A 14770-nucleotide genomic window follows, 5' to 3' on the forward strand; every position below is an offset into this window, starting at 1 on the left:
GAGTGGGTGGTTGGGGGAAGAGGTTCTCGCGCAGAATGTTACATTTCTCTTTGTGTTTCACCGCTGGGCGACCTGTCCCGCTTAGGATCGGGGGGGAGATGTAGGTTCTTTGGCATTTCGTCCATTTGCGGAAGTTCCACATGTTCCTTGAGTTTGCTTCCTCTGTTAGCTTACGGTAGTAATCCTTCTTTGCCTTTCTGATTTCTGAGTGAATGTCTTTGTGTAGGGACTTGGCTTTGTCCACGAGGTAGATAGAAGGTTGGTTGAAGTCTCTCATCCAGCCTCTCAGTGAGTCTTTGGTCTGTCTTAATTCATGGTATGATCTGGTTAGGTTTTCATTCCACCATGGTTTTGACGCTTTGCTGGGCCGTCTTATGGGGATGGACTTTGCTGCGGCTTTTTCCACAAGGCCGTGGATTAGTGCCGTGGCTTCCTCTAGCTCTTCTGGTGACGCTGTGTTCCGGCTGGCATTGAGTAGGTTACCCTTTAGGTTGTCTACTTTCTGTCGCTCGCGTGTTATTGCTTCTTTTAGGGCTTTTGTGAAATCCTCTTCCTTCGCATGTTTCCAGTTCAGTTTGGTTTCACAGGGGTTAATGACAAGTTCTCTGGGGGTCCTATCTGGAATATTGTGGCGTGGTGGTCTGATAGACAACCAATTTCTGTGTCGATAAAGTGGCCTGAGATGGCCCCGGCCCCATTGGCTGCGGCATTGGCGAAGGTGAGATCTATCACAGAGGAGTGGCCGTTGTTGTCTTCCCAGGTTGGGACGTATGGTTCGTTGCAGAGTGAGAATGTGCCTCCTTCTAGCCATTCTAGTGTTTCCGCGGTTCTGGGACATGGCGTTTCAACGTGGTCATCCCAGTCTGGGTGCCGGATATTCCAGTCGCCTGTGAGGACAATGGGAATGTCTGCATCCATTGTGGTTTCTGCCAGTCTTTCTGCCATGTACTCATTCCTTGCATTTGGGTCGAGCGATTTTTGGTTGTAGATATTAATTAACCTCACTGATTGTTGCGTTGAAGGAGAGAACGAAGGAAGGTCAGTTGGGAGGTTCAAACGAGACCACCACCAAGCTGTTCCCTGGTTCTTTAGTTAGGATGGGGAAGTGTACTAGTGTTATTTATTGTAAATAAAGTACCAATCCGAGTGTTTTGGCTAATTCTATTTTTATGGGTTAGTTTTAAAGTTCCTGGGAATTGACTTACAGATAAACCGAGCCCTGCGGAGCTGTTTCTTTATTGAAATTTATTAATTTGTCTAGGTGTAATTCTGTGTAGCGTTGTTTAATTTGGATTTAAACTTGAATTTAATCTTCTACTTGGTGAAGTTTCAAAGATTCTATTCAGTTAATGAATTTGGATGGTGTCTGGAGTGTCCCTTGAGTTCGTTTTATTTTTGTCTTTATTTTATCGCTTGTTTTAACAGTAGCAAAATAACTGTTTTGTGTTTACACTTTGAAATCTGGAGTGTTAACCAGCTCTCCTGTTGAAATATCTACTTAATATTTCTCTCCTTAATTGCTGCCTTTTACTACAGTGGCAATCTTAACTGTATATCACTTTTTCGCACTGGAGTGACAACCAGAAATGCTTGAGAAAAATAATACTCTATTTTCTTACTTCTCTAAGGGGGGCGAAAAGTCGCAGAAAGGGTCTCCCTTTTATACTCCTTGGGTCGCCTTCCTTTTTCACGCTCTACCTTCTATTTACAGGATTTATTTACAGTGTATTTTTCTCAAACTGAATAAAAAGTGAAATTTTCACGCTATAGTTCCACTGCGCTTTGCTGCGCTGAACTGCGGCTCTACTGCGGTCAGACTGCGCCTGGAATCCTTATTGTCCTTCCTCGCCTAAGCTATTTTAATGGTTAATTAGAATTTGTCTGCACCGCATTTGCCGCAGTTCCCTATTTCAAATTCCCCATATTTCCCATTAAGTTCGCTATGACTCGGTCATACTGAATTCAAACCTCGCATTACTATGCGTGCGACTGTGCTGAGACCTTCAGCTGATTTATTCCAATTTTATTTAGTGACATTTAGTTAAAATGAGACTGAAATGATAAATGAGTGAATTATTCAGGTTTAAAACTGAAAGAAAAAGTTGCTAGTAATCAAGAATTACTCAAACGAATGTGTTATAGCTCTCTACTTCATTAGAACATCGTTCCCTAAAATTCCCACCATGGTCCGTCGTAGTTTAGTAGTTTTCGTGAATTTCGTTCATATTCCCTGATTCTCCTTTGTATTATCACATCCTAATCCTCCATATGTATTGTTCGTTGTTATAGTAGGTCGTCCTCGAAGATATCATATTTTTATGTATTTTATTTAGGGCTCTAGACCTCTTGAAGCTGTCTTCCCGCGTGTTTTCAGGTTTCTAACTTCATGTCCTTGTATCTCATTCATTTCTGGATGTTTTCTCACGTTCTTGGTATCATAAATTTTCATTTATTCCCACCTTTCCAATGGTACTAAGGTTGTGTCCTATTTCCCTGTATTCGTTGAGTTAGCAAAGTTTCGCGCGCACATTCGGTAATCACGTGCGTCGTTCCCATAGTTGTTCGTATGCGGGAGCCGTTTTCGTTTAGTTGTTCGGGATTTATGATATGCGCGGGTGTTTATTTCTTTCATATGGGCTTCTGTGATTTATTTCAGATTTTTCCCTCATGATCTAAGGTTGTTTTGCACTTTTCGTGCTTTGTTTTGACCGGGCTCTTCCTTATTTGGACGGAAATTGGTCTTCGCGATCTGCCGAAGTGCGGATCTCGGTTCCGACGGCCGGTTCCCTGCGCATCGCCACCCTCACGTGTCATTACACATGATGCGGATTCCTATATTCCCGTCATGGGTATAACTTCACAACGGCTGGACCGTTTGGGCTGAGAATTTGCATAACTATAGTTTCCTATTTTTCATAATTTCCGTGTAAATTTCGTTGTATGTTTTAATTATGGATCCTACGCAATCATCGTCTTGTCCCTGAGCTCGGACTTTTGATGTCGCTATTCCCGTTATTGGATTTCTCATTAACGCATGATCCTTTTATTATGGAAATTTGGGAGGATTAAGAGTAGATCCTTTCCTTTCTAATGGGCTATCAAGCTTGTCTCGGTCGTTACTAGTTAATCTTCGCGCTTGCTTTTTAGACATTGTCCTCGTTTTGCAGGAGTTTTAGTCATATCTCCGTCGTTTATGGGTAGTTTCCCCTGTAATTACTCTCATTGGTTCCGTTTGGGTGACATCTACATTTCCTATTATAAACACGACTTTGACTTTTGCATTAGTTCCTGAGGAATCTTTGTTCCGTGGTACTTCCATCCTTGCTACATGTGCGGACATGGGAAAGTAGTTTCCGTGGAGGTTCTCTGATTATTTTTATAGTCAAATCTTGGTCGATTGTCCTAATTCTTGGTTTAATATTTGCTATAAATTCCCCCGAGAATTCCGTCTCGTTGATGGTAAGCTTGAAGTATTTTTGTTATTTTTCTTTCTTTCGATTTATCGTGTATAGTCTGTTAGAACGTGCGGATTCGGACGACTCCGGAATGGAATCGGAGACTTAGCATGGAAGGACCTTGGCCTCAGCGACTCAGGCGGAGCGCTGTGCCATTGCTGGTTGTCCTAGGGGTCCCTAATTTCGGATCTAGCAGAGGGAAAGTCTCTTGGGGGGGAATTCCAGTCGATTTCAGACTGAGGTTACAAGTTACTAGGTACATTGTATATAAGGAGGGGTCCGGAATCAAAAGGAACAAGGGTAAGACGAAAGGAGACAAAGGGAGATGGAAAGAGGAGCAACACCGAGGGTCAAGTGTTTGACTCAATGGTGTTTCCCAAAGGAGGAATGAAGGGCCAAGGCCCAAGAAGGAAGGAAGGAGGATGGGAGTCGGGAATGGCTAGCTGACTGAATAGAAAGGAAGCAGCAGCCCAAATAGGAATGAGGGAGAATAGCGGAATTGAAATGGACAATGCAATAGTTGCAAGGTCCGGAGTAAGTCCGGAAAGTCCGAACTCGGAGGTTAAACTCCGGAATATTGGCAAAGGTAATTAAATGGAATGAGCTAACCAATACAATGGGTGTAAGCGGAGGTGGGGTCAAAGTCCGAGGTCGGAGCTAAGACTGGAGGTTCCGGAGACGAGACGTGAACGGGATACCGGAGCGGAGGTCCGGAGTCGGGAGCATAGGTTTTGTGTACTCATCTGGAAAGTGTCGAGGTTGGGGTCGGACCCGGAATGTTCCGGAGTCGGACCGAAGGTGGTGTCCGAGCCGGAGGTGGGATAACCTCTTGGGAGTCGGCAAGGAGAAAGTGATGGAAGGGAAGTAGGACTCCGGAAGTCGGAGTTCGGAGTTCCAGGAGCCCGGAGTGGAGGTCGGGATTGTATGGATATGACATAGTCGTAATAATTCGTAAAAATTCGTAAAATTCGTTAAAATTCAGGTCCTTCTATGTTCTCATATCTACTTGTCGTATGAGGTTTTTGTGATTTATCTGGCATATTTCCATAATGGGTTTCCATAGTGTGGCCGTTATTTCTCCTACAGCGTTGAACCGTTTCTTTTAATGTCTAGTATCATGAAGTCTAGGTCCGACGCTAGGTCGTTCCTCAGTGTGAGCTCTATGTTGGCATCTTGCCGGACATAGGCCATTGTTCTTGGCCTTTCGCCTTCAGCGATGGGCTGTTTCGGTAACACGGTCTGCCACCCTGTGAAGGCAACTGGGATGTGTATGTCGTTTACTTTGTGCCACCAGGGCTCTTGTAGCAGGAGGACGTCAATTGCGGGTTTTCTCCGTTTGGAGATGTTGTGCATGGCGGCCTGGGTGGCCGCGTTGGAGCGGTTAACATTTAGGCTGCACACCGTCAATGTTGCTGGTAGTTTAGGTTGTCGAATCATTGAGGTGGCCCTTCAGGTTGGCTCAACGGTTCGATTTCCATCTGGTGGTTGGTAGGTTTGGGTTTTGGTCTGGGGATTCTGATGGGGGGGATTGATGCTACACCTCCCCTCGCCCTCGCGCTTACCATCTTCACTACTGAGGCTCTTTGGGCCTCTGGGGATTGTTGTTGGCTCAGGATGTTGCTTAGGTCTCGGTCCGATAGACCGAGGTCTGGGGTTTCATCTGGTGCGGACTGAGGGGTAGGTTGTTTTTGCTTACTTTTGCCTTTTCTTTTTACCTGTTTTTCCACTCGGGCTGTGGGCACTTGGGGCTGAGGTGTGGGTACGCGTTTCGGGGATGGGGGGAGTCCCATGCGGCTTCTTCTGGCCTTGCATTCTTTATGTGCGCTATCGTGGTTGCCCTTGCAGTTGATGCAGCAGAGGTCATTGTCCTCCAGGTGGTCTGTGGTTTTGTGATCTTTTGCACCGCACTTCAGGCATCTGGCTTGTTTGCATACGGCAGTGTGATGGGACAGCATGCCGCATTTGCTACATGCATGTACTTGTACGCGATCTTCATATGGAGTGATGGTGCATCTGGAGTTGAATAGGTAGACTGATCTAAGGTTAAGAAAAAGGTCTCTGTCTTTTTTGTTAGAGAAGTCAATAACGATTGAGGCGTGATTCTTAGCGTGGATAGTCTCGTCTGAGCCGAGCCATTTTGGGAGTCTCCAATGCTTCAGGCCGTTGTACTGTGGCACATAGGTGGAAAGTTCCTCGTGTACCATTCCTGAGGAGATCGGGACATCGTTGTTGTGTGTCGGGATTTTGTTGATCTTGACGCGGTAGTGCTCCACATCCGGCAATACGGATGTTACCTCGTTTTGGGTGATTGTGGCCGCTATCTCGTGTCCGAAGGCGATGAGGTCGGAGGCTTTACATGTCGGGGCTGACGTGATTTTGATATTACCCGCTACCGAGTATCCAATGGCCATCACTCTCAGGTAGTGCGGGACGTTTTTCTTCTCTAGGAGATCGTTGATCTTCTCTCGTGTTACGATGCCGCTCGGGCGGTCTTCTAGTTTGATCGGGGGGTTCAGCTGGATGATAAGACATCTCGGGTCAGCTGTTGAGGTGGGTTCAGTTGGGCGTGGTGTTGTGTCATCTTGGTCTTGGTTGTTGACCGTGACGGCTGGGATGGGCATTCGGGGGGGTCTGGCTGCCACGCTCGCCCATGTTGTTTTGGGTGCCGACATGGGAGTGGCTGCAGTCTCCGGGTCTCTGGGCAGGGCGGTGGGCGGTGCGGTGTGGTGTGCGCTTTGTCCAAGTTCTAGTGTATGGACTCTTTGTGTTAGTTCTAAGAGAATGTCGTTTAGCGCGGTGAGGTTATTAGGGTTGGACTCAGCTGCGCCCGGTTTCATGTTCTCGGTGTCCAGCGCCAGTATCTCCTGGAGCCAGCTCTTGAAGTAGTGCAGGTGGTTCCATATGCCTGTATCTCTAATGAGGGCAAGTCCATCTAGTGTGTCCCACATCATTTCAGTGACGTTGCCGATGGTTTGCTGGTCGTCTTCTGTGGGGTCTGTTCTAGGCCAGAGGGTGTCGGTCTCCATTACTACGTCTGCTTGGCTGTGGAGAGAGAGCTGTGTGGCGTTGAGGTTCGACCAATTGTTGAGCGTTTGATGTGTCGGCGTCGGGTGACTGTCGGATGTCCCTCCTGGGTCCGAATTTTGACGTTCGGCCATGGTGGGGGTTGGATCTGTTGGTAGGTGAGTGGTAAGGTGCTAGGGTGTGTGTGTGTGTGCTTCTGTTATGGCCAACGTTAGCCCTCTCTTTTCGAGGTGGTGTCACGTGTGTCTCTATTTTGGGTGGTGGGTGAAGAACAGCTGTGCTTTTTATATAGAAGTTTCTCTCCAAACTTTTCATCGCTTTTCGGAATGTTCCCACCAGAATAGAGTGTTTATAGATTAGATTCCACGTTCTCGATGGACCACCTGCACCACCCCAGAGCACCTGGAGCTAAGGATAAGAACGTCAAAAAGTGATGATAGAAATAATTAAAATACTTTTGTGTGAAGATTTATCTCTTCAACGCCCCAATCAACGGCTCGATACTGGCCATTTTTCCCTGTAGGACAAAACACCCAATTCATACGTATTGCGTGACTATGGGATGTTCATGAAGCTAGAAATTATAGCCAGAAATGCACAACAATACATACCTCAGTGGTTTGGGGTACTCAAAACGGAGGCGATATAGGAAATTGGATATCATCCTTGCATATTTATGCTTCCCAGTCGATTTCCACATTGGCACCCAAGAATATAGCACCTGCTCCACTCGCCCGATATCCCCAGATGAGACTGCTGCCTTGAAGATTGTACAATCCATGAGGTCACGAAGATACAATTTCGAGTTTGCGTTGACCTGATCAGCATTCGCAGTTAACCTTTCCCGGTCAAATGCAGGCCCAGGCAAGAACTGTTCCACCATTTCATGGGAAATCGCGACAATATCTTCCCATTTTGGTTTAGACTTCACCCAGTCAGCAAGGGTTTCCCATCTTGGGTCTTTAGCCTTAACAGCAAGATGCCAGCAGTCCAGTACAAGCCCCCAGCTAGTATGAGTCAGTGAAGACTCGAGGCGGTGAAGGTCTGGCATAGAACTCGAGGAGAATTTTCCCTTTTCTTTTGGGCATAGTAGTGTGAGCCAGCGGAGAGCATCTGTATGTTTGACACCAGTATGATTGGTCTTCTTTCGATTTTCCTTCTCTTTCTCAGGATGTAGATGGGCCAAAGGGGAAAACCATGCTCTATATAGCCCTTCGAGCCCTGCCATCCAAACATGGAAGAGACCTGGAATGTGAATAAGATACTGCATTCGGAGTCCAGGTATCTCTTCGGCAGCACAATGCTCACGAGCCGACTCGAGTTTTTCAAAGGCTCCAAGGTCTCCATGCACTAGCTGGACGTAATTGTACAGGTCTGCCGCTTGATAGCCAGCCTGACGGTGTAAGTCCTCTATAGCCCTAATATTGTCATCTATTGTCGATTGCTGTAGATGCATTGCCCGGGCAGGGAGAATTTCACTCTTGATCACTGGGACTTGCATGACAGGGGCTAAGTGGCCAAGATTCCTTTTGAATTTGGCAAAATCAGGAGCAAGTTCAACAAGGATTCGACGAAAGTAGTATGCATATGCTTCCCGCATATGCTTTGCAGTTCCCAGAGGTGGAAGGTAGTCCAAATAGGTCCTCTCTCAAACAGGAACTGATCGGTCTCGATGTGGATTACGAAGATCACAGTGCCAAAGGTGGTCCGATACACGAAGAGATTCAGGGTCAACATGAGCAAGAGGGATGAAGATACCAGAGGTGGCATTGAGCATGTAGCCTTGTCGTTGTATAGTTGGCTGAGAAGTAGAGATGTTGACATCGAAATTATCATATGCAAGCATGACACGGGAAAGTTTTCCATCGCCCTTGAGCCTCTTTAGTTGGCATGTATGATCTTGAGATAGCGAGCCAATCATATTCAGTATGCTTGAATAAGAGAAACAGATACCGGCATGTGCAAGAGCATCGATGACTTTTGATGGTGTCCTTTTTGCATAAAGACAAATACTGAGAAGTGCTTGCGTTCCAGAGCATTTCTGGTTTCGATTCTGAATAAGGATTGAAATTATGGTGACACGTTTCTTATATATATATATATATAAATTTAGGTGAATATGATAAGACTGTAATTCTTACAATGAGTAGGAGTGCAACCTGCCGCTTCTCACTGCGGGATCGGCTCCTTTGAGATGAAGGTGGGAAGCCACTAGAATCTAACCAGCAATCATCGTCGTCATTATTTTCGTTTTCCAAATCGTCAATGTCCTCCCATTCATCCAGTTCAACAATTTCCTCGGGGGTAAATGTCGCCGAAAGGAGACAGCCAATAAAATGCCACAAAGTAGGAGCTTTATGGGAGAATTTCTTTGCTGTCTGCTGAACAGACAAAAATTTAACTTCCTTGTGTGTCATAGATGAAGCTGAGAAATGGAAGCCAGAGGCTATGTCTGTTAGGCAATCGAGCTCATTCGTGAGTTGTTGGCGAGTGTAAAGGAGCACTGAAGTGAGAAACAGGGTAGGATCCCGTGAGTAGAGCATTGAGAGACACTTTTGGAGGCTTTCCCTTTGAATAATGAGACCAACAAGCATAGGGAGAGATCCCTTGATTTTATGGAGATTTGTGGGGTTGTGACGCAGATCATCGCTAAGGCAAGCATCGAGAAATTCATACAATGTCAGACCATTTGCTTCGAAGGAGTTAAGCACAGCCTCTATACGCGCTCTCTTCGGCACTTGAAAGGGTGAAGGAAGTGGGGACTGGTGGACGTTCATTGTATCGGACAGTGAGATCAGTTGCACAATAATATTCTTGTTGAGTATTGTTTGTTCAATTCAATATGCACAAATAACAGTATACAGCTGTCGTGGGAAAATGTTTTCCACCAGCCGTTCTGACAAGATAAACAAGCATAAACAGAACGGCTGGGTACGAGCCTGTACTAACTCGCGCCGCTGTCGAAGAGAGGGAACACATCAGAAGCCATGTCTACGGACATCACCTCTATGAATGTCGCGTCCCTGAAGGCGCTCTGCAAATTGCGAGGAATCACAGGTTATTCGAAACTGACTCGCCAGGCTCTCCTGGAGAAGCTTGGCGTCTCTCAACCCAAGTCCGCTTTCCCAACAGCAAGTCAATCCTCCCACAAGAGGTTGGGTTTGCATTTTGCTCTTTGAAGCTTATTCGTCTCATGACTGAATGACATGCTATCAGCGCTTCTGCTTGTGCACCAGAGGCGCACCAACCCACGCCACCCAGTGCGAGAATCGTTACTGGTTTTGTAAGTGAGGCTTTTCAGTCCATGGCTCTTTTACCCTGATAGGGGGCATGAAACTTCAGGACGACGTGACAGAACATGTTTCGGACGTGACAACTTGTAGCTCAGTTTCAGTAGCTCAGAGTGGATGCGGGCATGTCCAAGACCAGGGATCCATTGTTCCTGTGATGTATCCCGAGTCTCGCGGAGCTGTTGGCACATTTCCATCCGTTCCGCTTGTCCTCCCTGACGATAACTCGGAGCATCCATGCGACAGGAGACGAGACGTTTCTAATTTTGCCCAGCCCAAGGTCTCTTTGGTGTCTACACATGACTCTATTTATAGTATACAGTCTCAACCAACCATCTCCAACGCGGAAGATTCCTGCCAACGGCGAAAACGAGGGCCAGAGGACGCGATGGTCGCGTCGATATCATCCAAAAAGCCAAGGGAAGCAACAGAGGATCTGTGTGCGAACCAATTGGAACTGGATCCCGTTACACGCCGCCCAAGTTCGCCAGTAACGACTACTGGCGTGGAACACTCACCTACTGACGTCAATGGAACCATACCCGGATATGCTACACCGAAAATCGTTCTAGATTCCAGTGTCATCTCGAACACTGTTTCAACTCCTAATATGAACTCGAGCTTCAGCGGAACTGATTCTTCTATTGGGGCCAAAAAAGGCCCGCTTCTGCTAGTTTCAAAACCATTCGTCCGTCACTATCCAAGCCCGCTAAAACTTCCCCCTGCAAAACCTACCAGCTTTGCTCCCCAGCGAAAAATTCCCATAGCTTTTCCTGATGCGCCGTACCCTCTTTACCATCTTGATTTCCCGCCGGCATCTGAGCCTCCCTTGCCGAAGAGCATCTCTGTGCCTCCACGTATCTCCCAACGCCATATGACTGCCCAGCTCGCTGTCATCCTAATGGGGCTTTCGGACTCTGAGCGGGGTATTTGCATTTTGGTGTCGAAGGCCTGGAGATATGCAGGTATTGAAAATCTATTTCCACCCGCTGATAATATCCTACTTGCTCCGCAAAGTGTACCTGTCGGCTTTATCGATACTCCAACTTCACTATGCGGGTGACCGACTGGAGGAATACGTTAAGTCTTTCAGGACATCGCTTTCCCAACTAAATCTCTGGCCGTATCTTCGCTACCGACAAGCTGAACAAGCCAGCCGCCGAAAGACTTTCAACGAATCCTTCTTGGGAAATCAGTTCCTTGCTGGCCACTTACCTATTGACTGTCGCCTGTGGTGCAGTCCGAACAACGAGAGGCAGATAGTTGTTGCAATAAGGTATCATCCAGTTTCGCCAACGTCGGTGAACCAATAGTTTGTCTCGCGTGATAGGTTTCTCGAAGCTCGTGTCTGGCTGTCCTCAAAAATTAATGATCAACGCGTCGTGCGCTGGGCGTCCTCCAGCATTATTGATGCTCAACCTCACGTGGCAGAGACTGAGACCTCGAACCCCGAAATTTGGAAGATTTATGTGGAACACTCAACGACTGGACACACAACCCAGGAGGTGTTCTACGTTTTTGCTGAAACTGGGGAAGCCATCGGTCACCCTCCTGATGATAGATTCGCTTCGCGGCCAGAACCGGAGGCGGCTGGTGCGGGTCTTGGTACAATGCTTCGTTTTGATTGGCGTAACTATCTGTCTTTGGAAGCGTCAATCGGGCGGCGATCACTTATGGATATGATTCGTTGGACGAATATTGAAGATTACGAACATGGGATTAGTAGGCATTGGCTACGTCGAATGGCGAAAAGGGAATTGCCTGGAACATACACGTTGAATGAGGCACTTTTGAAGGTTGCCAGGCGCTACATACTCGCAAACGTTGCCGGAAACAGGCATGTCTATTCCCGCTGATGGTTTACATCCTTCACGTCCATTCTTGTTTCTATAGCCTCAGTGGTTCATTTCAAACCTCTATCGAAATGGCATGTGAATCCAATGGACAGCATTGCAACATTCCTTCCGCGTTATCAGCAATTACGATCCCATCGCTTTTTGTCCCTGAGTGAGTTGTTTCTTTGCACTCGACTCGTGATTGAACCCTGACAACGTGCACAGGCATCATTATGTTGAGTCGGTCCACTTGATGAATTCTCGCGGAATACCTCTCCATCCTGCAATCGCAGTAGTGCAGACACCTGCAAGGGAATACTACATTCTACGCGATACTGGTCAGGAAATTGGTTGTGAAGAGGCTGGAGGCGTGTACAAGTGCTGGTTAGACGTCATTCGGTGTCAAGAGGATGGTGTGAGCACATGAGTGAGTTGTGGCATGTGGATGAGGTTGGGAACATAGTCCGCCGCTCGAAGAACCTGATGATTGCGATACGAAGACTTGATGTACAGAAGTGAAGATATTGAACGAACGAGAAAAAAATTGAAATGGTTACGATCAAACCAGTGAGGTAAGAGCAGCAGATCCCGTCTGATTATGTATCATTGTATGTATTGAAACCCGTTTTCCCCATTATATCACCCCCGTGATGATGTTTCCTAGAGATGCGTTCATCCTGGTGCGAGGTTCTTCGATTCGGTTGCCTCCCGTCAGATATTGGGAGGAAGATCTGATGCTTGGTTTGCAATAGATAGTCCTTCGTTGTACGATGAAAAAAGCAAACAAAAAAAAAGCTGGTCCAAAAAGCGACTGCGAAGGAATCGATGGCTATGAGACAACTGAAAATGTAAAGCATGAGAATGAGACAAACTTACGGAGTATGCCAGAAGCTAATGTTATGGCGGGATCTCTCCGTGTGTGAGGGTGTGATCCTCACGCAGTTCCCCTTCTAACGTTTTGCGGTCACCACGTTCCCAGTCAATTTACGCCGCCGTTTTAATTCTTCCCGAACCAGCCTCAATGCTTGCCGTGCCACCTCCCTATCATGCTCATATGTAAGCAATTGGACTGCCTCGTCTGCCTCAAACCAACAACTGCGAAACGAGGATTCGGACGGCATGAGGGTACCTGGTTGGAATTCACCCGTGACTTCGGAAATGAACCAATGAATGAGCTTGACGTTTCCTGGGGCCACGTTACGGATCGTGATGGCGAAAGGCTCAATGCAATCATGTACAGGTCGTCCGGCAGGGTTGTCCTGTAGTTGCGGGTAGGGTCGTGTGAGCAAAAATGAAGGCAAATAGGCGCCGGAGGGAAGAAAGAAAAAGGGGATGATGAATATGGGGTTGTGGGAATCATTGGTAATTATGACTAGCTTACTTTGATGTCTTTGCCTGGGACCGGCGCTCTCGTGGTGAGAGTGACGGGAACTGGTTTACACGGATAACCAGTCTCTTCGTATGTTTCCCGCATGGCGGTGGTAAGCAATGAGTCCTCAAACAGATCCTTCCGACCCTTGGACAATAAATATTCTTTTTTGCGCAAGTGATGAATAAGGCAAATCTGCAACGGATCACCAGGTTCTTCGTCATCACTGCTCACGTCCAAGACGGTGGAAGTGTTGAGATTATTCGGGGATGTTCTTAAAGACCATAACCGTGTGAGGCCATTCACTGTGGTGGATGGTCTCGTCGACGAAGGCCCCGCCGGCAGTTTGAAGAGGATAGAACCAGCGCAAACGAGAAATTCAGGGGAGAGGAGGAGCGTGTAAGGGAACTTGGAGGCACTCCCGACGCTTGCGCTGTAGCTGCTAGCAGTGGAAGCTGCTGAGCTGTGTGGAGGTTGGTCCGACATTCGCGTCAATCTCCACGTTGACTGTTTTTGGTGTTAAGATAGGGAGCTCTCAGGAAAAGGTGTGAGACGGGAGAGGGCGCAGCGAGAGCACTCGTTGCTGAGGAAGGTGGGGAAACCCTTCTTGTGAAAGGTTAAAGGGAGCCGCTGATGCAATGCAATGTGGCCGAATGTGGGGCAAGGCGCCCGATGAGGAAAATGAATACAAAGTATTCCCCGGTGAAAACAGGTGTAAACGGAGTCACTCGGCGAAATCATTTTTGCTTCTTTCGTCGCTTGGCGTCACCCAAGCTCTGGAGCTATTTACTCATTGGCCGATGGTACATGACATTTAGGGCATTACGGATAAACAGATGTGAAAAACAGTCAAAATGCAGATTTTTACTGCCACCAGACCGCATGCTACGACTCTTAGCAAGGGGAACGCAAGATGGTTAGCGAAGGACCCACGCTAAACGGACTATCCCCTATACTTTAGCTTCCCAACTTACGCCACATCCGCAGCCACTATCGGCTAGTGGGTTGTCGATCACGCGGAAACTAGACCCAATGAGCTCTGTTGCAAAGTCCAAAGTAGCACCATTGAGTAACCCTAGCGATACGGGGTCAATGAGCACATTCGAAGGTGCGATCATTGGTGATAGAAAATGGCTGCGCATAGATGAGTGTCAAGCGCATGAGTACCAAACCGACAAGTTCTAAGAGCCGAACAACTCACTAATCCCCTTCACCTTCTGAAAGGTAAGTGAGGTTCATCTTATATTGATAACCGTGGCAACCCCCTGAATCGACTGCCACACGAAGCGCGACGCTCGGATCATTATCGCGTCGTGAAATGGATCTTAATTGCTGCAGTCACACCGGTTCGAGAGGGTCACATATGATTAAAATAAAAATCCAAGTCATACCTCTGCAGCTCTAGGGGATATTCTGAATCGTATTTCGGATGGTTCTATTGGCTCGTCTACTTCTTCAAGAGCAGCAGCCGATGGACACCTAACCAGTATGGTATCGTTCGCAGAAGCCCGCATCCCTGGAGGCGGAGTCTCAGTAGAGGGCTCATTTTCACTATATAGTGCAGTAGCATAAAGGCGAGAGGAAGAAAACCCTCGAATAGGGGGGACCTCTGAGCGAGGTGTGATAGCAAGTAATGTAGGGGTCATCGTCCCGCATGGTGGATGTGACGAAGACGGTCCATGACGGGCATCGCGAAAAACCAGCCTCCGGGCTAATCTCACAGAAGATGGCCGAAGTATCTGGATGTGCCGTGTGTTCCAGTGGATCATTCGCCGGCGTCGTTTTGCGAGGGTTGGT

At 47.4% G+C, this 14770-nt stretch overlaps 7 protein-coding genes across 7 annotated transcripts; 2 read left to right on the top strand and 5 right to left on the bottom strand.

The window, feature by feature from the left end:
- Positions 1-6455: 6455 nt before the first annotated feature.
- EI90DRAFT_3174513 (uncharacterized protein) lies at positions 6456-7935 on the bottom strand (the record flags this gene model as incomplete). Its single annotated transcript, XM_039066337.1, has 3 exons — positions 6456-6881; positions 6935-7034; positions 7091-7935. 3 exons carry the CDS (start codon positions 7933-7935, stop codon positions 6456-6458), a joined length of 1371 nt encoding a protein of 456 aa, XP_038918664.1.
- A 192-nt stretch (positions 7936-8127) lies between these two features.
- EI90DRAFT_2913373 (uncharacterized protein) lies at positions 8128-8565 on the bottom strand (the record flags this gene model as incomplete). The annotated part of the gene is made up of 1 exon (XM_039054495.1): positions 8128-8565. A coding segment is annotated over one exon (438 nt), but the record flags the coding sequence as incomplete, so codon positions are not given.
- Positions 8566-8600: 35 nt separating this feature from the next.
- Positions 8601-9277, bottom strand: EI90DRAFT_3048380 (uncharacterized protein). Its single transcript, XM_039059617.1, is given in 2 exon segments — positions 8601-8620; positions 8640-9277. The coding sequence occupies 2 exon segments, from the start codon at positions 9254-9256 to the stop codon at positions 8617-8619; spliced, it is 621 nt and encodes a 206-aa protein (XP_038918666.1). The 5' UTR covers positions 9257-9277; the 3' UTR covers positions 8601-8616.
- Positions 9278-9425: 148 nt separating this feature from the next.
- EI90DRAFT_3048384 (uncharacterized protein) lies at positions 9426-10854 on the top strand. The gene is made up of 3 exons (XM_039059618.1): positions 9426-9633; positions 9696-9763; positions 9871-10854. Exons 1-3 carry the CDS (start codon positions 9467-9469, stop codon positions 10830-10832), a joined length of 1197 nt encoding a protein of 398 aa, XP_038918667.1. The 5' UTR covers positions 9426-9466; the 3' UTR covers positions 10833-10854.
- Positions 10855-10988: 134 nt separating this feature from the next.
- EI90DRAFT_3048392 (uncharacterized protein) lies at positions 10989-12061 on the top strand. The gene is made up of 3 exons (XM_039059619.1): positions 10989-11606; positions 11663-11776; positions 11830-12061. Exons 1-3 carry the CDS (start codon positions 11380-11382, stop codon positions 12029-12031), a joined length of 543 nt encoding a protein of 180 aa, XP_038918668.1. The 5' UTR covers positions 10989-11379; the 3' UTR covers positions 12032-12061.
- Positions 12062-12186: 125 nt separating this feature from the next.
- EI90DRAFT_330568 (uncharacterized protein) lies at positions 12187-13687 on the bottom strand. The gene is made up of 3 exons (XM_039067490.1): positions 12986-13687; positions 12481-12863; positions 12187-12415 (listed from the first exon to the last, which is right to left on the bottom strand). Exons 1-2 carry the CDS (start codon positions 13457-13459, stop codon positions 12555-12557), a joined length of 783 nt encoding a protein of 260 aa, XP_038918669.1. The 5' UTR covers positions 13460-13687; the 3' UTR covers positions 12187-12415; positions 12481-12554.
- Positions 13688-13700: 13 nt separating this feature from the next.
- EI90DRAFT_3048396 (uncharacterized protein) lies at positions 13701-14720 on the bottom strand. Its single transcript, XM_039059620.1, has 3 exons — positions 14365-14720; positions 14175-14305; positions 13701-14107 (listed from the first exon to the last, which is right to left on the bottom strand). Exons 1-3 carry the CDS (start codon positions 14617-14619, stop codon positions 13924-13926), a joined length of 570 nt encoding a protein of 189 aa, XP_038918670.1. The 5' UTR covers positions 14620-14720; the 3' UTR covers positions 13701-13923.
- Between the last annotated feature and the right edge of the window lie 50 nt (positions 14721-14770).

This window comes from Cantharellus anzutake (genome assembly GCF_015039405.1).
Source record: "Cantharellus anzutake strain C23 chromosome Unknown EI90scaffold_13, whole genome shotgun sequence".
NCBI classification, from domain to species: Eukaryota; Fungi; Basidiomycota; class Agaricomycetes; order Cantharellales; family Hydnaceae; genus Cantharellus; species Cantharellus anzutake.